The sequence below is a fragment of the Macaca thibetana genome, chromosome 13, assembly GCF_024542745.1.
Source record: "Macaca thibetana thibetana isolate TM-01 chromosome 13, ASM2454274v1, whole genome shotgun sequence".
In the NCBI taxonomy this organism is placed as follows: Eukaryota; Metazoa; Chordata; class Mammalia; order Primates; family Cercopithecidae; genus Macaca; species Macaca thibetana.
In genome coordinates, this window is record NC_065590.1 from 4,853,617 (window position 1) to 4,880,515 (window position 26,899).

Below are 26,899 nucleotides of genomic sequence, written 5' to 3' on the forward strand. Positions count from 1 at the left end.
CATGAACTCGGCATCAATCCCAAAGAACTACCCAACTTTGAGATAAAAGTTAGTCCTATGAGCATGCAGGTGCGGTGGTTCACACCTGTAATCCCAGCACTTTGGGGAACTGAGGTGAGCAGATGACTTTAGGCCAGGAGTTCGAGACCAGCCTGGTCAACATGGTAAAACCCCATCTCTACTAAAAACACAAAAATTAGCCAGGTGTGGTGATGTGCACCTGTAATCCCAGCTACGTGGGAGGCTGAGGCACAAGAATCTCTTGAACCCCGGAGGCAGAGGTTGTAGTGAGCCGAGATTGTGCCACTGCACTCCAACCTGGATGACAGAGTGAGATCTTGCCTCAAAAAAAAAAAAAAAAAAAAAAGTTACTCTTTTGAGGAAAAACTCATGAAGATCTTCCTCATTAGGTTCAAAAATGTTGGTATTTAAGGCTACTACCGGCCTGACCATGTGGCTCACTCTGCAGTCTTAAATGGATATTGGCCAAGGTTCCCAAGGTCATAAATAACCTCCAAAGTACTTGGGTTTATGGGAAAACAAGGCATCTAAATCTACGATTTTTTTGCCAAAAATGAGTAACAATTAGTGTCCTTCATAATCTGGGGTGGTGGTAGAAGGGCCTAGAATTCACGCTTGTGGCCTATTTGTTCCTAATTGACAACTCATTGCTACCATCAGAAATCTGATTTCCCATCCCTGGGAGCTTGCTGCAAAATCCTTCCCTGAGAATATCTTCTTGTTACCTTCACATGAGCAGCTGTTTAGGAACTCCTGGGCGGGCCCCAAGCCTCACATATGCTACCTGATTGTAAAAACACATTTAGGATTCAAATTCCAGCTACTCAGGAGGCTGAGGCAGGAGAATCATGTAAGCCCAAAAGTTTGAGGTTACAGCGCACTATGGCGGCACCTGTGAGCAGCCACTGCACTCCAGCCTGGGCAACACAGCAAGACCCCATCTCTAAAAATACATATATATACACACACACACTTCTATCATTTATGTTTATTAACATTCCCCCCTCTTTTTTTTTTTTTTAGGTAGGTAGGTATGTCTCATGAAAAGCGATGTCCCTCAAGACAAGACTACTTTTTGGGTATTTTTGTCAAACCCTGCACTATTACATAAGCTATTTTCAAACTGAAACCTGAGCATTGACGTTAACATAACAATGTAATTTGAAACTATTATTTATTTTTATTTATTTATTCTGAGACGGAGTCTCGCTCTGTCGCCCAGGCTGGAGTGCAGTGGTGCGATCTTGGCTCACTGCAAGCTCCGCCTCCTGGGTTCATGCCATTCTCCTGCCTCAGCCTCCCGCGTAGCTGGGACTACAGGTGCCCGTCAGCACGCCCGGCTAAATGTTTTGTATTTTTAGTAGAGAGGGGGTTTCACCGTATTAGCCCGGATGGTCTTGATCTCCTGACCTCATTGATCCGCCCGCCTCAGCCTCCCAAAGTGCAGGGATTACAGGCGTGAGCCACCGTGCCTGGCCTAAAATTATTTTTAAAAGAAATCTGGAGGCTGATGAAATTTCAAGTGATTTTCATTTTCTTCATTATGTTTTTCTCTGTTTCCCACATTTTATTTAACACGACATTATACACGAATGAAGTACTAGTTAAGAGAGATGAGTGTTTTTGAAAAGCATATCTAATATATAATGAGTGCTGAGCTCTCCCCTTGCCCTGGAAGTGAGCGTGGAGGGGTCTTTATGAAGGCTCCGGAGCAGACAGGCAGCAGGCACAGCTGCAGGGTGGGACCCAAGGGCTCCCGGTGAAGGCGTGAGGGTGGCCATGCTGACCCTTGCCTTCCTTGAAGTATGGCTTCTGGTTACAGGCACAGCTTGAAACAGGGATTTTTCAAAGTTTTCTAGAGTCAAAGGTTCAGGATATGAGTAGGAAGGCCTCCATTCCCAGATCCTTAGGATTTGGCCAGAGGAAAGGGAGATCAAATGTCACGCTGTGCTCCCAGGCTCAGGCCAGGCAGGCCCCTCACTCCCCAGCCCTGCCTCCTCAGGACTTACTTTTCAAAGCATTTTAGCTTCAAAGTGTCAGGGACCAGAATATATCACCCCAAAATATGCCACTTTGGCATAAGGATTATTTTGAGCTGAAGAAAACTGAGAAACAGCAAACACCAAAAAGGCTGTCTTCCCCCCCGACATCTGCCTCAAAACAGGACCTGTTTTTAAAGGTCCATTAGTCAAGGTGTGTCCTGCTCCTGTACCAGAAAGAGGACTTTGACTCTCAGTCACCAGAAACAGCTCTCGACCCTCCCAAGTCCAGACACAGCCCTGAGAGGAATCTACGTAACCTCACTCAACTAATCCTTAGCTTCCACGCGTTTCCCACACAGAACGCTGCCCCAAAAGCCTAAAGGCCTCTTTTCTAGTCTTGTCGCCTTTCTACAAATGCACTGTTCTTCACTGAGATGCTATGTAAGCCCAAGTGCTAACCACCCCTGTGAGTTACTCATCACTGAGCTTCTGTTACACATATGCATGCTTCTGTGTTCAAATAAAGTCAGTTTGGCTGGGCGTGGTGGCTCACATCTGTAATCCTAGCACTTTGGGAAGCCAAGGCAGGAGGACTACTTGAGCCCAGGAGCTCGATACCAGCTTGGGCAACATAATGAGACCTCGTCTCTACAAAAAATAAAAACAGCCAGGTGTGGTGGTGTGTGCTTGCAGCCCCAGCTACATGGGAGGCTGAGGCAGGAGGATCACTTGAGCCTGGGAGGTCAAGGCTGATGTAAGCCACGATTGCACCACTGCACTCCAGCCTGAGTGACAGAGCAAGACCCTGTCTCAAAAGAACAACCAACAAAAATAAACTCTGTTTTTCTCTTGTTCATCTTTTGTCAGTGTAATTTCCAGGATCCCAGCCATGATATCTAGGAGAGTCAAGGACAAGTTTTCTTATTCTATAGAAACTGTTTAAAAATCACTGTAGCAAGAGTTAATTTTCTTCCTGCAAATTAAGAAGAGCAATACCTAAATCAAAGAACCACTACAACTTGCATTAGACCAAGACAGGTGGGGGTAAATGTGAAAAATAGCTCTGAATGGGGCCTTTCTGTAGCTACCCAAGTGTGATATGACCCAGGAAAGTGAGCCACAGTTGGCTGGGCCAGGATGAGGGCCGACCCAAGCCCACCATGGCCCAGTCCACCCGCTAACCCCACTGGCCAGGTATAACTCCAAGAAGACATTGTCAAGCTGGCTGGACTTGGGATGCCTTCCCTTTCACCAGATCCCGTAAGTATCCCCCAGTCCCCGAAGGAAAAGATTTTGTTCCTCCAAAATCAAAAATCTGCTTTGACACCCTTTACGAAAAGCCATGGCACTGGAGGTATTAGAAAGCCAAGCTTTTTGCAGAAAACAAAATCGAAGGGCTAGGAGGTTTTACCCTAAGGAAGGTAAAGTGTATCACACGCTAATGTGTTAAAGTATTTAATGAGAGAGTTAAATTTAGAATGAGAAACTATCTCTCCCAGGCCAATGGGGCTTTGAAAGCACCTATTACCCATCATGTTATTGCAGGGACGCCAGTTATATAAGACTGTAACTCACAGGAAGTATCACAGATACCTCCCAAAATACTCCTCTCTTGCCCACTCAAAACTTAATTGGCTTTCATTACATTTAATTTACATATTTTAAGAATAAACATCCATTCTAGCAGGAGGAAAGTGGTAGATCCAACAGAATAGTGTGACAAGATGTCACAACTGCAAAAAAAAAAAAAAAAAAAAAAAAAAATGGTGATTTCAGAAGTCAAATAATGTGTTGCTCTGCAAAAACATAAATCTGAACATTATTTTTTTTTCCGGCGATAAAAAAGGGCCTTCACTCCTGTAAAGGATAACAAAAACTAAGCCTGAGAATAAAGTCTTTTTTTTTTTTTTTTTTGAAACGGAGTCTCGCTCTGTCCCCCAGGCTGGAGTGCAGTGGTGCAATCTTGGCTCACTGCAAGCTCCGCCTCCCGGGTTCACGCCATTCTCTTGCCTCAGCCTCCCGAGTAGCTGGGACTACAGGCGCCCGCCACCTCGCCCAACTAATTTTTTTGGATTTTTTAGTAGAGATGGGGTTTCACCGTGTTAGCCAGGATGGTCTCGATCTCCTGACCTCGTGATCCACCCGCCATGGCCTCCCAAAGTGCTGGGATTACAGGAGTGAGCCACAGCGCCCGGCCAAGTCTTTTTTTTAACATGTCACGTGTATTTTGCTAGACTGACTACAAAGTTAAGACAGGTGATAAATGAAACTTATCTGGCTTTACGTATTAAGCCAAGAAGTTCAGTTAGCAGAAAACACTGTTAGTATGCCACAGTGTTCGAAATGTCTTAAGGAAAAAAGATGGAAAGATGGGGAGAAACGTTAAACTCAAGGCACCTACCTTTACCTTCCCTTTGACAAAACTGGCAATGTCATCTTTATTATCAAAGACGGACAAGGTGTGAAGGAGATTTTGTTCCAGCCAGTCCCAGTGCTGGTTGATTTCCTCTAATGTTGCACCTGGATTCGAATAGAAAAAGATACAGAGCTTAAAAAATGCAATCGAAGTAATTCCTAGAACATGAACTCATTTTCTAAATATTGTGTGTATCCCCGTGTTGATGTTATTAAAACATCTGGGCTCTCATACCCTGGGCCACAGTTTGCCAAATGAAATGGAAGGCACCCCCACTGGGGCTGTGGTGCCCCTCCCCGTCGCAGTGGGATGTGCAAGCATCACTCCCACTGCCACACGGATGGGCCAGGTGGCCAAGTGAGTTACTGCTGGGACGGTTCTGTGACCATCCTACCCACCCTACTAACGCACAGAAGTCCGACCATCTCCACTCAAACGACAGAAACATTTCTAATTATTCAGCTACTCCAGCATGGAACAAGCCCAGAACAGCAGACCGATCCTGAGCGGCCTTGCAAAGTTCTCCCATGAAAAGAAGAGTCGCTTCAAGAGGTGCCGAAGCCCAAGTCCATGGAGGAAAGAGCCTCTTGCCAGGGCTCTGCTGAAGGCCCCAGGGGCTGCCACTTGCACCCAACATTGCTGCAACACAACAAGCAAGGGCCTAGGAAATTTACAGCTTACAAATGTGTACTTCACAGCATTTACAGCAGTGGCCGTGAAAAACATACATAAAAAGAGGTCTGACAGTACATGTTAAAACAGAAACACAAAGGCATTAAATCATAGGCGTAAATTCATTTCTTTCGATGACAATGTTTTCTAATCATCACATTATTAAAGCATTAAGCAAAAAGCTTAGTCATTTTAGTTGTCTGTATTTCCTCTCTATTCTCATCATCTCTACTGGATAACAGGCACTTTGACACAGGGACTGTTCCCAGCTCCTCATGAAGGGCCTGGCACACGGCAGATGCTCAACAAGGTCCACCGACTAGAAGCACACACGGTCCTGGACAACAAAAACACGTGGGCATCAGGTGTTTCTAGTGTAGGCAGGTTTCCAAAATGGGAAGCAGGAGATATTCCAACCTCGAAGAAATGAGACAAACAACAGAGCTGAATCATCTAGCCAGTGTGAGAGGGATATGGTGCCCAGAGCCACCCACCACTTACCCAAAAGCCAGATATGGACCAGGCACAGTGGCTCACGCCTGTAATCCCAGCACTTTGGGAGGCCGAGGTGAGTGGATCACTTGAGGACAGGAGTTTGAGACCAGCCTGGCCAACATGATGAAACCCCATCTCTACTAAAAATACAAAAATTAGCCAGGCGTGGTGGTAGGCGCCCCTAACCCCAGCTACTTGGGAGGCTAGGTCAGGAGAATCACTCAAACCTGGGAGGAGGAGGCTGCAGTAAGCCGAGACCACGCCACTGCAATCCAGCCTGGGTGACAGAGCGAGACTCTGTCTCACACACACACACACAAAAAAAAGCCAGGCATGCATTTTGCTCAGTCATCTTTCTCTCCGCATGTTATGTGCAGCCTTTCTCTCCCTGGAATGTAAACATAAACACCCCACACAAGAAGGTGCCAGGGGACTGGCTCTGGACTTGTGGCTGCATTGGGGTCCATGGAATGAAAAACATCTATCTGTAGGAGGACTGTTGTTCTGAGCAGACACTTAGGGAAGGAATAAAAAGAAGTATCTAATAGAATAGTTCATAAGGAATAATGAAAGTTTAAAATAATAGTGCTTATTTTGAATTTTCCCCATTTTGGGGCAAGGCATTGGCCAAAGCAGTATCCTTCAGTCATCACTAAAGCCAGTGTTCCCATTAGAGCTGGGAGGGCCCACGCTTCTCTCTGCCCGAGGTCTCTCTTCACAGGCCATGACTCCCCTGTCCCTGCACCAAGAGCCCTTGGCCAGTGACCCTGCCCTACTGCCCCTCAGCCCCACCTCCTGTGTCCTGCTCTCCAAGGATCACAGAAGCCCAAGGAGCAGCCCACTCAGGTGCAGAAGCTTCCTCTGAGGTGAGGGTCCCGGTCCTCTTGCTCTCCTCTTCCTGCCGTCTGGGAGGGTTCCCGCGGTATCACGAAACCCCTGGCCCTTCAGGCTCCCCATCCCTCTTACAACTGGGAAAGCTTGTTTTAAAACAAAATCAAACCCAGCTACTCCAGGCTCCCCAGCATGACTCTCTCGAAGCTTCTGACCTTTCCCCACCTGCACTGAGGCCCAGGGCGTCTGCTTGGCTCCTCAGCTGGTTATAACACATGCCACGCTGACCCGACTTAGGGGTACATCTGGTTTACCTGCCGCTGGCTTAAGTCTCCCTGCCCTGTTCAGTGTCCCCAGGTGGCAGGGGTGTAGGTGTCAGCCACAAGAACACCCTTCTCTAAATCCAGTGGGTCAACAATGGTGTCTTCTCTATCGCATCACTAAGTTGGGTTCAACCCACGCTGATCATCTTGCACAAGCACCTGGGGTAGCCCAGGGCTCTGCTTTTCCTTGGCACTTTAAGACCTTTTCTTTCTAAGTCTTTTATCCTTTATTATTACAATAAAACCCATTACTCAGAACACTGAAGAAAAAAAAAAACAAGTGAAGAATAAGCTGAAAAGCGAGCACTTTATGGGACCTCGATTTTTTGCTGTTTGTTTTCATGGGCCCTCTCACTGATCCAGAAGAAGAGAGAACCAAGAGCTGCAGGAACAAAGACGAACTAAAGCGGGGGGAAGATTCGCCTTTGTGGTGCTGGTCTGTTCCAGATGCTGCCTCACTGATGTGTGATGAAGACTGAGCGAGGAAATGGAGGCTCAAGTATTTGTCCAAAATCATGTCAAATGAAGGGCAAACCAGGGCATGAAATGACTCTCTACAACCTGCAAGTACTCTGGGGTCCTTCTATAAAAAGCTATATTTGAATTTTTTTTTTTTTTTTTTTTTTTTTTGGAGATAGAGTCTCTCTGTGTCGCCCAGGCTGCAGTGCAGTGGTGCAATCTCCACTCACTGTAACCCTGCCTCCTGGGTTCAAGAGATTCTCCCACCTCAGCCTCCCAAATAGCTGGGACCACAGGCGCACACCACCTCGCCTGGCTAATTTTTGTATTTTTAGTAGAGCTAGGGTTTCACCATGTTGGTCAGGCTGGTCTTGAACTCCTGACCTCGTGATCTGTCTGCCTTGGCCCCACAAAGTGCTGGGATTACAGGCGTGAGCCACCGCACCTGGCCCTGCTACATTTCATTTTTTTTTTTTTTTTTTTGAGATAGAGTCTCATTCTGTCGCCCAGGCTGGAATGCAGTGGCGCGATCTTGGCTTACTGCAAGCTCCACCTCCCAGGTTCACTCCATTCTCTTGCCTCAGTCTCCCCAGCAGCTGGGACTACAGGTGCCCGCCACCACGCCCGCTAATTTTTGTATTTTTAGTAGAGACGGGGTTTCACCGTGTTAGCCAGGATGGTCTCAAACTCCTGACCTTGTGATTTGCCTGCCTCGGCCTCCCAAAGTGCTGGGATTACAGGCGTGAGCCACCGCGCCCGGCCACATTTGAATTTTGAATTTTTAAGTATCATTTACATCATCCCCAGACCTAGTTCTTGCTATGGCTGGGCATTAAAAGAGATACTCTGTGCTTCCACTTACAGCAAGCTCTCTCCCTCCACTCCCATCCTCCTAAATGCATCCTTTCAGGCGACCTGATACAGTTGATCATTTATCCTGCTATTAAGCTCACAGAGGCTAACACCATTAACTGGTAACAGCTAACCCAGCTAACCGCATGTGTCTTCCTCAACTGATAACTTTAGATAACATGAATAAATTATCATCAAGCCCCAACATAATATATCCCTATGGAATTAAGATTTGGGACAACGTCATCAAAAAACTAGACTTTTATTCTTTAAAAAATTCATTCTACCTACTGGGAAGGAGCTTATCATAGAGAAAGATAATTCTAAAACAAAAACCAACCGACACCTTCAAAGAGAAAAAAACCACACAATAAAAAAATCTATCACTGAGTCATAGTGAGGTTTTGTTCCAATCTACCCTGCTCCTGAATATAAGACATAATTGTATGCTTCTCCCAGCAAAGACAATCAATCTGATGAAACCTTTCCACCCTACTGGCTTCTATTTCCTACAGAAGCTGCCAAATGGCAGGGACATTTTCCAGACTGTAATTTCCTCTACAGGAAAGTCTTACGATGGGTTCCACGAATTCCACAAATCAATGCAAGCCGACCACACGTCCGTGACCGCAAAAGATTAAAAGGGAAAGTCCTTCAATAGATGTCACATACCACGGTCCTGAAACTACACTACAGCAGCGGTTTTCAAACTACATAAAGTAGCACATCTCAAAATACCTTTCTTCAAAAAAAAAAAAAAAAAATCGTAATAGTACAAAACAGAATACATGCAAACTCCTAAGGAGAGCTACTGATTTGTAAAATATGTTCGAGTTATGCACACCCATGTGAATATATTTCTGTCTGTAGGTCATGGTCAAAAGAAGATTGAAAGCCACTGCATTGTAGACATACAAGCAGTGCAAAGGGTAGAGAAGAGAAAACAAGAAAGTGAGAATGTGTCATCCATTGAAGACGCAGGATGATAAAAAGCCTACAAATTAACCCAGTACCACAGCAATGTTCTCACTGCGGCTTCTGCTGACTTTCCAAAACCAAGACAGAGGAGAGCTGCTATTGTGGCCTGAATTTTGTCTCTCCAAAATTCATGTTGAAGCCCCAGCTCCCAATGGGAGTATGTTTGGAGATAGCACTTTTAAGGAGGTATAAGGTTAAATAAGGTCATTACTAGTTTGGCATGCCTGGTGTCCTTGTAAGGAGAGACACCAGGTTAGTGCATCCACAGAGAAAAGGCCACGTGAGGATACAGAGAGAAGGCTGCTGTCTGCAATCCAAGGAGAGAGGAGACCTCACCAGAAGCCAACCCTGCTGGCACCTTGAGGCCGGACTTCCCAGTCTCCAGAACTGTGAGAAATAAATGCTTGTTTTTTAAGCCACTCAGTGTATGTGTGTAGGGGGCGGGAGGTAGAGGTGACGAGCAGCACTAGCAAGCTAACGCAGCTGTCTAAAACCAAAATGTATGGGAAGATTGTGGACTGTCATGGAAATCCAATTAGCAAAATTATGCCTGTCTTATTAAGACCCCCAATTTTTCAAAAAAATACTTTTTCATTGTCTAAGAAAATGGAAGTCCAGTGGATCTTAAACTTCACCCACATAAGAAGTCAAAAGTCAGAGTTATAAATCCCTCTGCAAAACTAAAATTCAGTATTAGGAACCTCAGGTAAGACCACAAAACGAACAACACTGATGACTTAGGAACAACCAGAGAAGGTCAACAGAGGACATTTTCTGGATGCCTGACAGTGTCAGGAATTTTGTTCCATATACCATACACATAATGTCATTTACCTCCATAAAATATTACAAGGTAACTGCCAGTATTTTAATTGTCTAGGTGAGAATAGCAAAGTGAAGAAAATAACCAACCCGAAAGCCAGTTCATCTGACTCGGGCCTGGCTCTGCCTGTGACAGCGTCATGGATGGAAGCTCCCAGTGGCTGAGTCACACTGAAACGCACACACAATGTTTATTCTCTTAGGTTTTTCCCAGAGGTATTTTCAGGAAATAAAACAAGCATCTCATTGTCTATGCCCACAGCTTCTGCATGGACACTGCCACAAAGAACTTGATCCAAGCTTGTTTTCAAAAGCAGCTGCTTCTCTCTGCACAGTCAATATCCAACTGAATTAAGTGCCTTCTCCGCCACCTAAGTCTTAATCAACAATGAAACGGGCATTCTGTGTGCTTAGTTCAGATCTGTTCCTCTGAAATGACAGGACACTTCTCTACAGGCCAAACACTAACCATCTACTGTCTAAATGCCTGGGCTAAAAGCCATACAGACTACAAAAGAGCTAGTTAAAAGTCAACTGCCATGGCAGTGTCATTCCCAAATCTCACTCAACACTCACCCTGTGCAGGGCAACTCAGGATCAAAGAATTCAAGCAAAAATTAAAAATGAAGGAAGGAAAGGGTTAGAACAAAAAGCCTTTGATTTTCAGAAAGCTGACATTCTTCAAGTGGATATGGTAACATCTAATCTGTAAGTCGAAAGCAGTATCTTTACAAGAACATATAAAAAGTTCAATGATCATCCCATCATAATGATTTACAAGGTTTTTAGTCAGTTATATTTTTCACTATACAGTTTAAGAAAATAAGCTTTGGCCGGGCGCGGTGGCTCAAGCCTGTAATCCCAGCACTTTGGGAGGCCGAGACGGGCGGATCACGAGGTCAGGAGATCGAGACCATCCTGGCTAACACGGTGAAACCCCGTCTCTACTAAAAAATACAAAAAACTAGCCGGGCGCGGTGGCGGGCGCCTGTAGTCCCAACTACTTGGGAGGCTGAGGCAGGAGAATGGCGTGAACCCGGGAGGCGGAGCTTGCAGTGAGCTGAGATCCGGCCACTGCACTCCAGCCTGGGCGGCAGAGCGAGACTCCGTCTCAAAAAAAAAAAAAAAAAAAAAAAAAAAAAGAAAATAAGCTTTAAATGTTTCTTTTTACAAAATGTCCTTGGCTTTTTTTTTTGCCTTCAAGTGAAATTAAAGAGTCCTAAAAGTGAAAAACAGACAAACTTAATCTCTGACAGTAAAAGTAAAATAGCCTTTTAATTTATAACTGAAATGGTCATTTAAATGTCCTTGTATTAGTACCAGTAGACACACTTTTCAGAAATAAAAGCAGGAATAGAAGACACAGGAAAAACATGATCTATGATCAAATGAAAAATCAGTAAGTAGAAACAGAGTCAGAAATGACACAAAAAATACAGTCAGTAGACCAAGACATAAAACAGCTACACTCTAAGGCCAGGCACAGTGGCTCATGCCTATAATCCCAACACTTTGTGAGGCCGAGGCAGGCAGATCACCTGAGGTCAGGAGTTTGAGACCAGCCTGGCCAACATGGTGAAACCCCATCTCTACTAAAAATACAAAAATTAGTTGGGTGTGGTGGCGGGCGCCGGTAGTCCCAGCTACTCGGAGGTTGAGGCAAGAGAATTGCTTGAACCCGGGAGGTGGAGGTTGCAGTGAGACGAGATCACAGCACTGGGCAAAAGAGCAAGACTATGTCTCAAAAATAACATAAAACATAAAAAAATAAAATAAAATAAAAATAAATATACTCCACATGTTCAAATCGTAGAAGGCGGCACAAGCCTGTTAAGAAGCCAAATCAAATGGACGACATTTAAAAAGACTCAACTCAAATCTTTAGGAATGAAAAATATGGTATTTAAATTAGATTAAATCGAGATGGGGGAAAAATCAATTCTTAAAAAAATGGACAAAGTTAACTATTGGGTTATTAAAATAATTGCACAGAAAAAATAACCAATTAAACAGTGTTTTGATTACACATAGGTACAGGAATACCTCAAAAATATTGTGGGTTCAGTTCCAGACCCATGAAATTAAGCAAATATCACAATAGACCAAGTCACACAAATTTTTTGGCTTCCCAGTGCATATACTGGCCTGGTGCAGTGGCTCATGCCTGTAACCTCAGCACACTGGGAGGCCAAGGTGGTCAGATCACAAGGTCAGGAGTTTGAGACCAGCCTGGCCAACATGGTGAAACCCAGTCTCCACTAAAAATACAAAAATTAACCAGGTGTGGTGGCGTGCACCTGTAATCTCAGCTACTCGGGAGGCTGAGGCAGATAATTTCTTGAATCCGGGAGGCAGAAGTTGCAGAGAGCGGAGATCGAGTGCCGCTGCACTCCAGCCTGGGCGACAGAGCGAGACTATCTCAAAAAAAAAAAAAAAAAAAAAAAAAAAAGTTATATTGACACTATACTGTAGTCTATTAAGTGTGCAATTGCATAATTATGAATCCTCCATCTCCTCTCTCCTGCTGTTTCTGGTGGCCTCTGACCATGTATTTGTGTGGTGTTGGAGATACAGCCAGTGGCTTTGGGAGGAAGGTGCTTTGTGGCTGGCAGAGTGTTTACGACTTCGTTCTTACACCAAACGCACCTTGCTAAAGCTAAACAACCAGCTGTCTATTAAAATAATGAATCCTCCTCTCTTATAAGTAGACATACAGCCATGACAATGTCCTGTGCTGGCCTTTAAGGCATTTTGTTCCAAATACTGCATGGGAAGAGTAAAATGTTCTCTCTTCGAGAACAGTGGTGACAATCACAGAGGAACAAGCTTGAAGAACACAGTTTTCACAGAGTGTCGTGGGGGACATTGAGATTAAGGAGAGGTATACTTTGGAGATATTGTGGGTTTGGTTCTAGACCACCACAATAAAGCAAGTATCACAAGTGAGTCACTCACAGGTTTTTAAATTTCCCAATGCATAAAAAATTATGTTCACGGCACGCCGTAGACTATTAAGTGTGTGAAAGCATTATGTCTTTTAAGAAGTACATGCCGGCCGGGCGTGGTGGCTCACGCCTGTAATCCCAGCACTTTGGGAGGCCGAGGTGGGCGGATCACAAGGTCAGGAGATCGAGACCATGGTGAAACCCCGTCTCTACTAAAAATAGAAAAAATTAGCCGGGCGCAGGGGCGGGCGCCTGTAGTCCCAGCTACTCGGGAGGCTGAGGCAGGAGAATGGCGTGAACCCGGGAGGCGGAGCTTGCAGTGAGCCGAGATTGCGCCACTGCACTCCAGCCTGGGCGACAGAGCGAGACTCCGTCTCAAAAAAAAAAAAAAGAAGTACATGCCTTACCTACAGAATACTTTATGGCTTTAAAAAAATGTTCATGATTATCTGAGCCTTTAGCAAGTCAATCTTTTTGCTGGTGGAGGGTCTTGCCTCAATGTTGATGGCTGCTGACTCATCAGTGTGCTGGTTGCTGAAAGTTGGGGTGGCTGTGACAATTTCTCAACATAAGACAACAATGAAGTTTCTTGCACGATTGACTCTCCCTTTCACGAAGATGCTGTTGATAGCATTTTGCCCACAGTAAAACTTCTTTCAAATTTGGAGTCAATTCTCTCAAACTGCTGCTTTATGAACTAAGGTTTATGAAATATTCTAAATCCTTTGTTGTTATTTCAGTGATGTATGAAGCATTCAACAACGTTTCAACAGCCTCTTCACCAGAAGTTTCCCTCTCAAGAAGTCACTCTCTTTGCTCATCGATAAGGAGCAAATCCTCACTCATTCAAGTTTAATGAGAGTGCAGCAATTCAGTCCCATCTTCAGGCTCCACTTCTAATTCCTGTTCTCTTTCTGTTTCCATCACATCTGCAGTGACTCCCTCCACTGAAGCCTTGAACCCCTGAAGCCCTCAAAGTCATCCATGAGGATGAGAATCAACTTCTTCCAAACTCCTACTAATGTTGGTATTTTGACCTCCTTCCAAGAATCACAAATGTGCCTCAGGCATCTAAGATGGCAAATCCTGACTATGACCTACAGCAGCAGCTGAGACACCTGCGAAGGGATGCATCTAATTCTGTAGGCTTAAGTCAAGAACTCTCGGTCATCTTGGTAATAATGGGTTGGATGTCCAAAGTTGCAGAAAAAAGACCAGAACTTTCAGGAAAAAACTTACTGTATCTAGCAATTCAGATATGGTGGAAGTAAAGTCCATGTTCCAGGAATATCTTCCAAAACAAAGGTAGTCGTCTCTGGAAGATGTAACTACAGTGGTGGTATGTAAACTCAAACTTTTACCCGTAAAATCTCTGACTCTGGTAAAACTAGAGAAAATGCACCAAGCAGCACAGGATATGTTTTGCCAACAAGAAAAGGCAGAAAAGGAACAACGGCAAATAAACCCACTGGATGATAACTTAGCACTTCAGGGAACAATCTACCTTATCTACTATTTAACAATAACTTGGCTGGGCACGGTGGCTCACGCCTGTAATCCCAGCACTTTGGGAGGCCAAGGCAGGCAGATTACCTGAGGTCAGGAGTTTGACACCAGCCTGGCCAACATGGTGAAACCCTGTCTCTACTAAAAATACAAAAATTAGTTGAGTGTGGTGGTGGGTGCCTGTAATCCCAGCTACTCAGGAGGCTGAGGCAGGAGAATCGCTTGAACCTGGGAGGCAGAGGCTGCAGTGAGCGAAGATCGCGCCATTACACTCCAGCCTGGGCAACAAGAGCAAGACTCCGTCCCAAAAAAACAAACAAACAAATAACTAGAAAATAAGGTGCATCTGTACACTGAAAGTAGTATTTGTTAATAATATCAATAAAATTGATAATATTCATACAAATAATATAAAAATGCCAAGATTGATAGAACTTGTATTGTGAATTTAAACACTCTGATTTGTATTAAACATACGCAGTTAAACTTTGAACCAAGTTTTATGGGATTTTTTTTCTCAAGTCATGTTTTTAGAATTGCAAATTAAATTATCATTCACTATTCTTATTGCTTTCCATTTTATAGATAACATTCTTGGACACAAGGAACTAAATACATCATTTATATACAGAGCATGTTTACTTTTTTTTTTTTTTAAGACAGAGTTTTGCTCGTTGCCCAGGCTGGAGTGCAATGGCGTGATCTCGGCTCACTGCAACCTCCACCTACCGGTTCAAGCGATTCTCCTGCCTCAGTCTCCTGAGTAGCTGGGATTACAGGCACCCACCACGACGCCCGGCTAATTTTTAGTATTTTTAGCAGAGATGGGGTTTCACCATGTTGGCCAGGCTGGTCTTGAACTCCTGACCTCAGCTGATCTACCCACCTCAGCCTCCCAAAGTGTTGGGATTACAGGCATGAGCCACTGCGCCCGGCCTACAATTTTATGAAAAGCCTGAATTTGAAGATACATTCCAATCTTGCATAAAGTTCATGTTGGGTTTTTATATTACCTAATTAAAAAAAATTGTTTTAACCAATTTTCTATGCCAGGTTATGTTAAATACTATTAAATATCTTGTGTGACCAACCGATCCTACCAGTAATGAGAAAACTGTCTTAAAACAAATCTGATTTTATTTTTTTTTTTTTTTTGAGATGGAGTCTCGCTCTGTCACCCAGGCTGGAGTATAGCAGCGCCATCTCAGCTCACTGCAAACTCCGCCTCTCAGGTTCAAGCAATTCTGCCTCAGTCTCCCCAGGAGCTAGGATTACAGGTGACCACTACCACGCCCTGCTAAGTTTTGCAGTTTTAGTAGAGATGGGGGTTTCACAATGTTGGCCAGGTTAGTCTCGAACTCCTGACGTCAGGTGATCTGCCTGCATCAGCCTCCCAAAGTGCTGGGATTACAGGCGTGAGCCACCATGCCCAGTCAACAAATCCGATTTTTAAGAAACCCTCACCTATTCTGTAGTCAGCTAAGCTTTTAATTACATTAATTTCAAGGACTTGAGAATTACATTTCTGCCTTTATCATCCAGGTATCAAACAATTACAAACCTAAAAATGGTTACCATAATTATCTATATAAGCCTAAATAATACGGACTTGAAAGACCCCAGGAGGTAAATATACATATTAAATTTGGATTTTTAATTCTAAAAGACTGCACTTAAGCCTGTAATAGATACATTGCTAAGAATATCTTTGTAAATTCTGAATATAATTCTTGGGGGTTTGTCTCAGTCAATAATAGGAAATTTAAATTAGCATAGGCCTTAAGGCCTGGTTGAGTTATTAGGTCCTGTAAAGGAGACTAGAAATTTGATCATTCTTTAGTTAATTGTTATTGATTGGTAGGTGATATTTTCTCAGATATTAAGTAAATGTAAAGCTTTGGGTATTTGGAGAATAACTTTCTATAACACTAACCATTATATTTGGTAATAGAATTTAAGTTGATGAAAGGTATTACATATTTTAGAAATTTAATTAAGGTCTAGATCAGAGCAGTAAACAATGGAGAAAAGTGTGCATGTGCTTTTCCCCAGTTTAATTTTAAGTAATTTACTACTGTAGTCTCATTTTAAAAGTTTGCAGGGAAAAAAAAAGTTTTCAAAGAACACAGATTAAATTCACTAAGTTCAGATATGCTTCCTTATATGATTTAAAATTTGCTGTGTGAAATTTAAAAGTGTTTTTAAAGACCTAAAATAAAGGGACTACAAATTTTAAAAACCAAAAAATAAAATAAAATGGTGAATTCTTCCCAGAAGGTTTTCAATTTACTTTGCCCAGATGAATCAGAGGAATCACTATCTATGCAACTATAGCCCTTATGAAATGTATTTCATAAATAATAAGACTTGAAAGTCAAAATTACTCTTTGACCCATGGGCTGCAGAATGGACGTTGTATTAGCAGGCATGAAAGCAACATTAATCTCCTTGTACCTCTCCATCAAGCTCTTGGGTAACCAGGTGCACTGTCAATGAGCAGTAATACTTTGAAAGGAATCTTTTTTTCCTGAGCATTAGGTCTCAACAATACGTGTGTTAAGTCTGTTTGCATTGCTATAAAGGAATACCTGAGGCTGGGTAATTTATAAAGGAAAGAGGTTTATTTGGCTCACAGTTCTGCAGGCTGTATGGAAAACACTGCACCAGCATCTGCTCCTGGTGAGGCCTCAGGAAGAAGCAGAGGCCTCAATCATGGCAGAAGGCAAAGGGGGAACAGGTGTGTCAAAACGAGTGAGGGAGAGAGGGCGAGACGGTGGGTGGGGGGGGAGAGAGTAGGGGAGAGAGAGAGAGAGAGAGAGAGAGAAGGAGGGAGAGAAGGAGGGAGGGAGATAAAGTGCACAAGACAGAGAAAGGAGAGGCCCCAAGCTCTCTTAGCCAACCAAATCTCTTGTGAACTGAGCAAGAACTCACTCACCACCAGGGATGGCACTAAGCCAGCAATCCCCAAACTTTTTGGCACCAGAGACCGATTTTGTGGAAAACAATGTTTCCACAGACCATGGGGGATGGTTTCGGGATGAAATTGTTCATCTCAGATCCTCATCAGGCATTGATTAGATTCCCATAAGAAGCACTAGACCCAGATGCCTCGCATGCACAGTTCACAACAGGGGGTCACACTCCTATGAGAGTCTAATGCCATCATTGATATGACAGGAGGCAGAGCTCAGGCAGGAATGTGCGCCTGCCTGCCGCTCACCTCCTCCCATGCGGCCCAGTTCCTAACAAGCCACAAATTGGTACCAAATTGGTACTGATCTGCAGCCTGTGGGTTGGGGACCTATGCACTAAGCCATTCGTGAGGGATCTGCCCCCATGACCCAAACACTTCCCACCAGGCCTACCTCCGATGCTGGAGGTCACATTTCAACATGAGATTCAGAGGGGACGAAGTACCCAAATCATATCAGTAGGCTTCAGATATTCAGTAAACTATGCTAACAACAGATGTGCTGTCATGCAGGCTCTGCTGTTCCATTTATAAAGCACAGGCAGAATACATTTACCATAGTTCTCAAGGGCCCCAGGATTTTCAGAATGGTCCATGAGCACTGGCTTCAGCTTGAAGTCACCAGGCACGTTAGCCCCTATCAAGAGGAGCTGTGAAGCCAGGCACTAACTTTTCCTCTCCAGCTATAGAATTCCTAGATAGCATCGTCTTCCAACAGAAGGCGCTTTCATCTACATTGTTTTGAAATCGGTTGTCGGTTGTGTAGCATGGCCCACCTTCATCAGTGAGCTCTGCTAGATCTTCCAGATATTATAACTCACTGCGGCTTCTCCATCAGTACTTGCTGCTTCACCGTGTACTTTTGTTACGGAGATGGCTGCTTTCCTTAAACCTGACGAACCAACATCTGCTAGCTTCAAACTTTTCTTCTGCAGCTTCCTCACATCTCTCAACCTTCACAGAATGTAAGAAAGTCAGGGCTCTTGCATGGATTAGGCTTTGGCTAAAAGGGATGCTGTGGCTTGTTTGATCGTCTAGATAGACCACAAAAACTTTCTCCATAGAAGCACTAACTCTGTTTTGCTTTCTTATCATTCACATGTTCACTGCAGTAGCAGTTCTGATTTCTTTCAAGAACTTTACCTTTGCATTTACGACTTTAACTGTTTGGCCCAAGAGGCCTAGCTTTCAGCCTGTCTCAATTTTTATATGCCTTTCTCATTAAGCTTCATCATTTCTAGCTTTTGATATAAAGTGAAAGACGTGAGACATTTTCTTTCACTTGAGCACTAGAGGCCATTGGAGAGTGATTAATTACTCTAATTTCAGTTTTTTTGTTTTTGTTTTTGTTTTTGAGATGGAGTTTCGCTCTTGTTGCCCAAGCTGGAGTGCAATGGCGCCATCTCAGTTCACTGCAACCTCCGCCTCCCGGGTTCAAGCGATTCTCCTGCCTCAGCCTCCCGAGTAGCTGGGATTACAGGCGTGTGCCACCAGGCACGGCTACTTTTGTATTTTTAGTAGAGACAAGGTTTCTCCAAGATGGTCAGGCTAGTCTCGAACTCCTGACCTTAGGCGATCTGCCCGCCTCAGCCTCCCGAAGCACTGAGATTACAGGCATGAGCCACTGCGCCCAGCTTCATTTCAGTGCTTTTGTGTCTCAGGAAATAGGGATGCCCAAGAAGAGGGTGGGCCAGTGGGTGGAGCAGTCAGAACACACATTTATCAATTAAGTTCATCATCTTATATGGTTCATGGCACCCCAAAACAATTACAATAGTAACAACAAAGATCACTGATAACAGATCACCATTAACGGACGTAATAATAATGAGACGTCTGAACGACTGAAAATATTACACACTGTGACAGAGATACAAAGTGAACACATGCTGTTGGGAAAATGGTGCTAACAGACTTCCTCAGTTCAGGGTTACTACAAACCTTAAATCTGTAAAACATGCAGTATCTTCCAAGTACACCAAAGTGAAACACAATAAAAGGAAGTAACCTATAGTTAAATGTTTTCTAACACCATATAGAGCTGCAAAACCTTAAGATCTCATTCAACCATTCTTAACAGCAATATTGGTATTATTTAGATATGGTGTGTGTGTACATATACTAGATACACAAACGATTATGTGAACATTGTTAGAAATCAAGATTTTCAGTATAAGAGAAGAGAAAAACAAATACAAAATCAAAGTTATAGCTAGTTTTACAATTGAACTGGAAAAGTAAATATGAACTCATTATTTATTTCTCTTTATCATCACACATACTTTCTATGTTCACACTTACTTGAAAAGCCTTAGAGGCAATGACAACCCAGTAACAATGAAGAAATAACTCAAGAAGGGCAAAACTTCAATTCTCATGCATGTACACAATGAGGTTTCTGCAGGTTTCCTTACACTCTCCTCCCTACTTTGAAACATGTTTGAAAATCTTCACAACAAAAAAAAAGAAAGATGAAAAACAAACCTTTCTAAGGAAAAAAAAAAAAAAAAGGAAGAAATATGGATAACTAACTATTACCAATGAGGAAAATATAATCAGAAGTGAAAATGCGGGGCCAGAAAAGAGGGCAGAAGTACTCCCTGAATTTCCTTATTATTTTTTTGATCAGGATCACTCCCAGCCCCAGGCAATTCAGATATACAAGGCTCTAGCACATGTCACAGAAGTCAGAGAAAGGCAACCCTGAAGTGGGCCCCCAGGGACCTCACAGAATGGGAGAGACCAGAGTAGGCAGGCAGGCACACCCACTGGGGTCAGACCAGCAAAACTGGCCGAGAAGGAGGGCTCCAGGCAGCACAGTGGTGCCTCCGTGTTCATTCCCTGTGATTTTTTTTTTTAAATCATTAAAGAATCATTTAATAAAAAGTCATTTGCCAGAGTCATCTCCTTTTGAAACCCACAGCCTCAGTCAATGTCTCTTCATCTACTAAAAATGAAAGGGATTAAACTAGACAGACGCCTGCTAAGATCCTCTCCAGACGGTTTCCTTGTTAATCGAGTCCTGCTTTATGCAGAAGTTAGCAACCGGTTCTGTAACCTGTAAGATACTAGAGAAGAGTCTGATTCCAGGCTTAAAAACCAGTTTTTTGTTTTGGGGGGTTTATTCATCTGTTTATTTAAAGGCACAGTCTCATCTGTCACTCAGGCTGGAATGCCATCACAGCTCACTGCTGCCTTGAACTCCCAGGCCTGAGCTATCTTCCTGCCTTGGCCTCTTGAGTAGTTAGGACTACAGGTGCACTCCACCACGCCTGGCTGATTTTTTTTTTTTTTTTTTTTTTTCTGTAGAAACAGGGTCTTGCTATGCCACCCAGGTTGGTCTGAAACTCTTGGCCTCAAGTGATCCTCCCACCTCAGCCTCCCAAAGTGCTGGAATTAAAGGCATTTGAGTCACTGGGTCCAGTCTGGTTTTTTTTTTGTTTGTTTTTTTTGTTTTTTTTGTTTTTTTTTTTTTTAGTTTTTTTGAGACGGAGTCTCGCTCTGTCGCCCAGGCTGGACTGCAGTGGCACAATCTCGGCTCACTGCAAGCTCAGCCTCCCGGGTTCACGCCATTCTCCTGCCTCAGCCTCCCAAGTAGCTGGGACTACAGGCGCCCACCACCTCGCCTAATTTTTTTTTATTTTTAGTAGAGACGAGGTTTCACTGTGTTAGCCAGGATGGTCTCGATCTCCTGACCTCGTGATCCACCTGCCTTGGCCTCCCAAAGTGCTGGTATTACAGGCGTGAGCCACCGTGCCCAGCCCCAACCAGGTCCAGTCTTAAAAATAGTTTTTAACATCATTTTTAATGTCAGCATTTACTAGATCTACAAGTTAGACTCAGCATGTCCCTGCTTTTTAAATAACTATAAAGAACAACCCTAAGGGAAGAATGCCTTGGGTGAGTGTAATTATTTGAGCATAAGCAAAATGACTTTATTTAAAACAGTAAGAGCCTGGTGACAGTAACTCCATAACAGAAAACAAATGTGAGCCGCAGCACCCCGAGCGTGACCGAAAACAAGTGTGACAACTCGCACCGCCTGACCTCAGGGCGGGGGACCCAGAGAAAAGCACTGTCTTCCCTCCCGCTAGGTTGCTTCCAGGACTTTCCTTGAAGCACCCAGGGGGTTCTGTTCTTAAAAAAAAGATGGGGTTGGCACTTCCTTCAGTACCCTGGTACAAAGTTCACAGAGATGCTAATCTGATCCACCCTGGAACATTTCCTCCCTCAATAAAATTCTCTCTCCAAAGACAAAGCAAACAGTGATGCCGACTGCAAGAAAACCAAGATGCCAGCTACGGTCAAGGGCAGGGATAAGAGAGTGTGCGTCAGAAAGAACGCTCTGAAAGAACATTCTGTCAGGGCCAGCACCTGATACACCCGCGGTGTCGCCGATGCCTGAAGCAGCCCTGGCAAGTCCCTGAACTCCCTGTGGCTTGCTCCTTCCCTCTTCAGAGTCAGAGTCAAAGCACCAATATAATGTTGAGAGGAACAAATGAAGAAACTATGGGAAAGGAAAGGATTGTTTAAACTGGAAAGCCCAATTTTTTTTTTTTTTTGAGACAGGGTCTTGCTCTGTTGCCCAGGCTGAAGTGCAGCAGCGTAATCCCAGATCACTGCAGTCTCAACTCTCCAGTCCCTGTCCCATCTCAGCCTCCGGGGTAGCTGGGACCACAGGAGCACTAACAGGTCCAGCTAATTTCTTAAATTTTTTTGTAGAAACGGGGTCTCGCTATGTTGTCCAGGCTGGTCTTGAACTCCCGGCCCGAAGCAACCCTCCCACCTCAGCCTCCCAAAGTACTGGGATTATAGGAGCAAGCCACTGTGTCCGGCTATTCTCCATTTTTTAAAACATATGCCACATTTTGATTTATGAAAATATCACAAATTGCTTTAATGATCTTTAACATTTCAAAAGGATGTTTTTTCCATTTTCCAAATCTAAACTATTAAGTAAGTTTTTTCAAACTACACACATACTCCCTCCCAAGATGTGGCAGTGCCCCTGCCCACCAGGTAAGCTCCTGCTCTGCTGGAACCCTTGGCCCCCCCCAACGATGCCCAGATAAGGTGGTCTCTTGACCCTCCCCCGCCCCCGCTACAATGTGGCACCTTTCCTTCTTTTCTGTTTTCCTGCTCCCCATTTCACTCAAGACCATGGGACAGACCTTACTGGCTACGTAAAAACCTTGCACTTAAGCTACCAAAAACAGAGCCAACAAACTACTGGAGCAACCCAGAGTCCAAACTCGGATCTGCAAAGCCGTGAGTGTTATTAAAAGGCCATCTGTACAAAGGTTTGACGAGTTTTTCACGAAAGGCAACCCTGAAGTGGGCCCCCTGGGACCCGCCCCATGCTCTCAGGAGGACCCCCACCCTAGCTGCCTCAAAGCAAGGCAATCAGGAAGTCCTCTTCCAGTAACCAGAGGAGACGGTCCACCTCGTGCCTCAATCTACAGGAAAAGGAGTCCAATTATTGCATAACCAATTCAATTCTTAGAATGATCTAGGCAGATAATTCAAAGTCCTGCAGTTCTTGCCTGTAATTTCTTTTTGCTTCCTGAAAACTGGGCAAGAACAATGCACTCAATGCACAGGGTCATGGTAAAGAATAAAATGTGTGGCCTGCGTGGTGGCTCGTGCCTGTAATCCCAGCACTTTGGGAGGCCAGGGCAGGTGGATCACTTGAGGTCAGAAGTCCGAGACCAGTCTGACGAACATGATAAAACCCTGTCTCTACTAAAAATATAAAAATTAGCCCGGTGTGGTGGCAGGTGCCTATAACCCCAGCTACTCAGGAGGCTGAGGCAGGAGAATTGCTCAAGCCCAGGAGGCGGAGGTTGCAGTTAACCAGTATCACACCATTGCACTCCAGCCTGGGCAACAGAGACTCTGTCTCAAAAACAAACAAACAAAAAAGTATGTGTGAATAATGCAGTTGGTAACCTTGGGAACTACCTACCAAAAAGAACACAAGACATTGACATCTCACATAGGAACATGATAGGTAACTTTCAGCCTCCAACAGCCTGGACTTTTCAAGCACAGGACAGAGCCATGACTAAGACTATCAGACACACAGAAATGGCAACGAAGTCTCCTTGTTCATCCAGGGACCCGGAGGGCTCTGCACAAGATAGGTATCAATTCAGCCAAAAACCGGCCCTCCTCCAGGCTGGGCAACCGGGCCCTCCCAGCACTCCTGCTCCCCATGACCTGACTAGGAATTAGCTCCTAGGATTCTGCTCTCCTGGTTCCACACAACACGTCCTTGTTTCTACTTACCCCAATCATTTGAGAGAGCTGACTTCTAAAAGAAAGCCGACTTACAATGGAATATTATTCAGCTGTAAAAAGGAAGGACTTTCTGACACCTGCTGCAATAGGCGGGACCCGTGAAGGCAGGATGCTGACTGTAATGAGTGGTCACCAAAGGACCAACACTGCTCGAGCCCATTAACAGGAGGTGCCCGAGTAGGCAAATTCCCACAGACAGAACGTGGATCCCATCCGGGCTGCCTGGGACTTGGGGAGAGCAGAGTGAGGAGTGAGTGTTTAACGGGTAGAGTTTCAGTTTGGGAAAATGAAAAAAGTTCTGGAGACGGATGGTGGTGACCGTTGTATCATATGGCAAATGTCCTTCATGCCATCAAACTGGACGCTTAAAAATGGTTAAGATGGTCGATTTTGTTATATGTATTTTATAACACAAACATTTGTTTTTTAAAGAAATTAAGAAAATCCCTGTTTTTCAGATTCTTCCGTTGCATGTGGGTGGTGAGCAGGCCCATGCCTTGCCTGGAATATCCCTGGCCTGGCTCCGCAGAAAGCGCCCAAGGAGTCTCACCTGTCACTGCATCCCTTACCTTCACTCTCTTTATATACAGAAGGCTTAACTGCTGAGACTCCTCTCCTTCTCTCCCATACTTCCCCGCTTATTCACCCACTCATGGTTTACTGAGCATTCACGACATGTCAAGCTCTGTCCTAGGCATCAGAAGGTCCCAAGTATGACTCTCGGAGAACCTTTACTTCCATGAAGGAAAAGGCAGACAAAAATCAAGTCAGAGGAGAGCTGGTGATGAGTGCCGGGATGGAGGACGCAGGTGACAGGCAGTCGGGGAGGGGACGTCTCAGCTCTCATCCGAATCACACCGCCCACAACCTCCCAAACAACTCACAACCACTGCCTCCTAGGATGTCTCCACCCACTGAAGCCGGTGATCTTCACAAAGCCTTGGGATTCCCTGGTCCATGTTAAAAATAAGAGCAATTCATCTCTCCTTCCAACCACAGTCAGCCACAGGTAGCTTCTGCCAAATAATAATGTAGTTCACCCATGAAGGTATCTACCTATCTCTGCTTAGAAAAAAAGGAAAAAAACTTATCCCCAAAGGCCCTCCCTATGTCTCCCCATCCTGCTGTGCAAGCAGCCAAACTCAAGTGGACATATAAATCACTCGTGCAGGCCACTCTTCCTGTTCCCACCCGTGTCCTGGGGCCACCCAGGCCCTTCCTACAGTTTTTGTTTATGCTTTATCTGAGACTTGTAGCCCTGGGCAGGGGCCTTGGCTCAATGCTCAAGACACAATAAAATATTAACTATGGTGAGTCAATAACACAGTGCAAGATGCCCAAGGAACTCCCAGAAGAGGCTTAAGGATCTAAATTGATACCCCAGGTCCATGACAGAAATACACTCAACAATTCTCTCTTCCTTAACTCAAGAAAAGTGCACTGAAAGAATAAATTCTTACTCAGGAGATGTTCTGTGGGCAAGATGGCAGCAGAAAGTGACGCATCTGCAGGCCTGGCCCGGGTCAGGCCTGAGGCAGAAATTGTGCCCAGGGGGAACTAAAAGAAGCCGATCTCAGCTCAACAGAAGGAGGTTCTAGGAGTTAATCTGCTCAGGACTCCTGCACTGCTGGAAGGGGAGGACCCAGGGAAGCTGGCGCAAACATCATGGTAGGCAATCTGGCAATAAACACAGAACGCATTAGGAACAGACATCTTGCCACGCACGATGGCTCACACCTGTAATCCCAGCACTTTGGGAGGCAGAAGTGGGAGGATCACCTGAGGTCAGAAGTTCAAGGCCAGCCTAGCCAACATGGTGAAAACCCGTCTCCACTAAAAATTTAAAAATTTGCCAGGCATGGTGGTGCATGCGCCTGTAATCCTAGCTACTCAGGAGGCTGAGGCAGGAGAATCGCTTAAACCCTGGAGGTGGAGGTCGCAGTGAGCCGAGATCGCATGACTGCACCCCAGCCTGGGTGACAAAGTGAGACTCTGTCTCAAAAATAAGAAACACACACATCCCTTCCGTGCAGCCACTCCTCAGGATGTGCTCTGCAAGGGCGCTTTCCTCTCCGGTCTCCCTAGCCCTCTGCCCACCTGCACCTGTCATTCATGTTGCTATCTGCCTTCCCCCAGGTCCTGAAAAGCTGGGTGCAGGGAGACTGCCCCTCACACACTCGGTGCAGAATCCCCGACATCAAGCGTGTGTCTGGTACACGGCAGGCAACAAACATTTCAAATAAATGGACTTTAGGGACTGTGAAGTGTCCTGAAAAAAGTGGACGTGAATGGGTATTCGCTATTAAACTATAATAGTTTAAATGCTTTTAAACTATTAAAAAATCAGGGCCAATTAAGTATCCAATAAAGGATTGGATGAGTAAATTGAGCTACAGCCACAGAGTTGAATGCTGTGTGGCCATTAAGAATGTGGTATGGGCCAGGCGCGGTGGCTCAAGCCTGTAATCCCAGCACTTTGGGAGGCCGAGACGGGCGGATCACGAGGTCAGGAGATCGAGACCATCCTGGCTAACACGGTGAAACCCCGTCTCTACTAAAAAATACAAAAAAAAAACTAGCCGGGCGAGGTGGCGGGCGCCTGTAGTCCCGGCTACTCGGGAGGCTGAGGCAGGAGAATGGCGTAAAAACCTGGGAGGCAGAGCTTGCAGTGAGCTGAGATCCGGCCACTGCACTCCAGCCTGGGCGACACAGCGAGACTCCATCTCAAAAAAAAAAAAAAAAAAAAAAAAAAAAAAAGAATGTGGTACGGCTGTGGTTACAAAGGGCATGGATTCAGGAACAGGGCAGAAATGTGGGCAACTCCCCACCCTGATAACTCCTCAGAAGCCAACATAGCTGGGAGAAAATACTCATATCAAAAGCTCCAAATCTGCAAGAAATGTGAAAAAGAGGATCCTACTCCCTCACCCACCATGTCTCGTCTAGCGAGATGCCAGTCCTCCTTGCCCTGTTCCCGTAACACGAGTTAAAGTCACACTACGTTAGTGCCAATATAACGTCTGGGATAACAATGCCCAAGCATGAGCAAGACGAGGAGAAAGAGCCCTGCAAACAAGCAAACACTCGACTGCAAAAGAAAATGAACAGATGAGAACAGAAGGTTCCAAAGAAGAGATTCTATGCAAGACGAGAATGGAACATTCAAGGAAGAAAAGAAAATTTTCACGAGTGCTTCATGCTCCCCAACAACTGAAGAACATGGGTTCAATAAAACAAGCACTCACAGATGAGCTAATGGATAACAGGTTAAAAGGATGTTGGGAACCTAACAAAATGAAATGAGGATCAAAACAACTTGACCACAG

The 26,899-nt window shown here is 44.7% G+C and overlaps 1 protein-coding gene across 2 annotated transcripts in view; it reads right to left on the reverse strand.

The window, feature by feature from the left end:
• Window positions 1–26,899, reverse strand: part of TBC1D8 (TBC1 domain family member 8) — a 133,179-nt gene that overhangs the window by 45,861 nt on the left and 60,419 nt on the right. For both annotated transcript variants that reach the window (XM_050755043.1, XM_050755042.1), the window contains exon 3: window positions 4,405–4,523. In XM_050755043.1, the coding sequence (XP_050611000.1) occupies window positions 4,405–4,523 (119 nt within the window). The remainder of the gene's footprint in view (window positions 1–4,404; window positions 4,524–26,899) is intronic.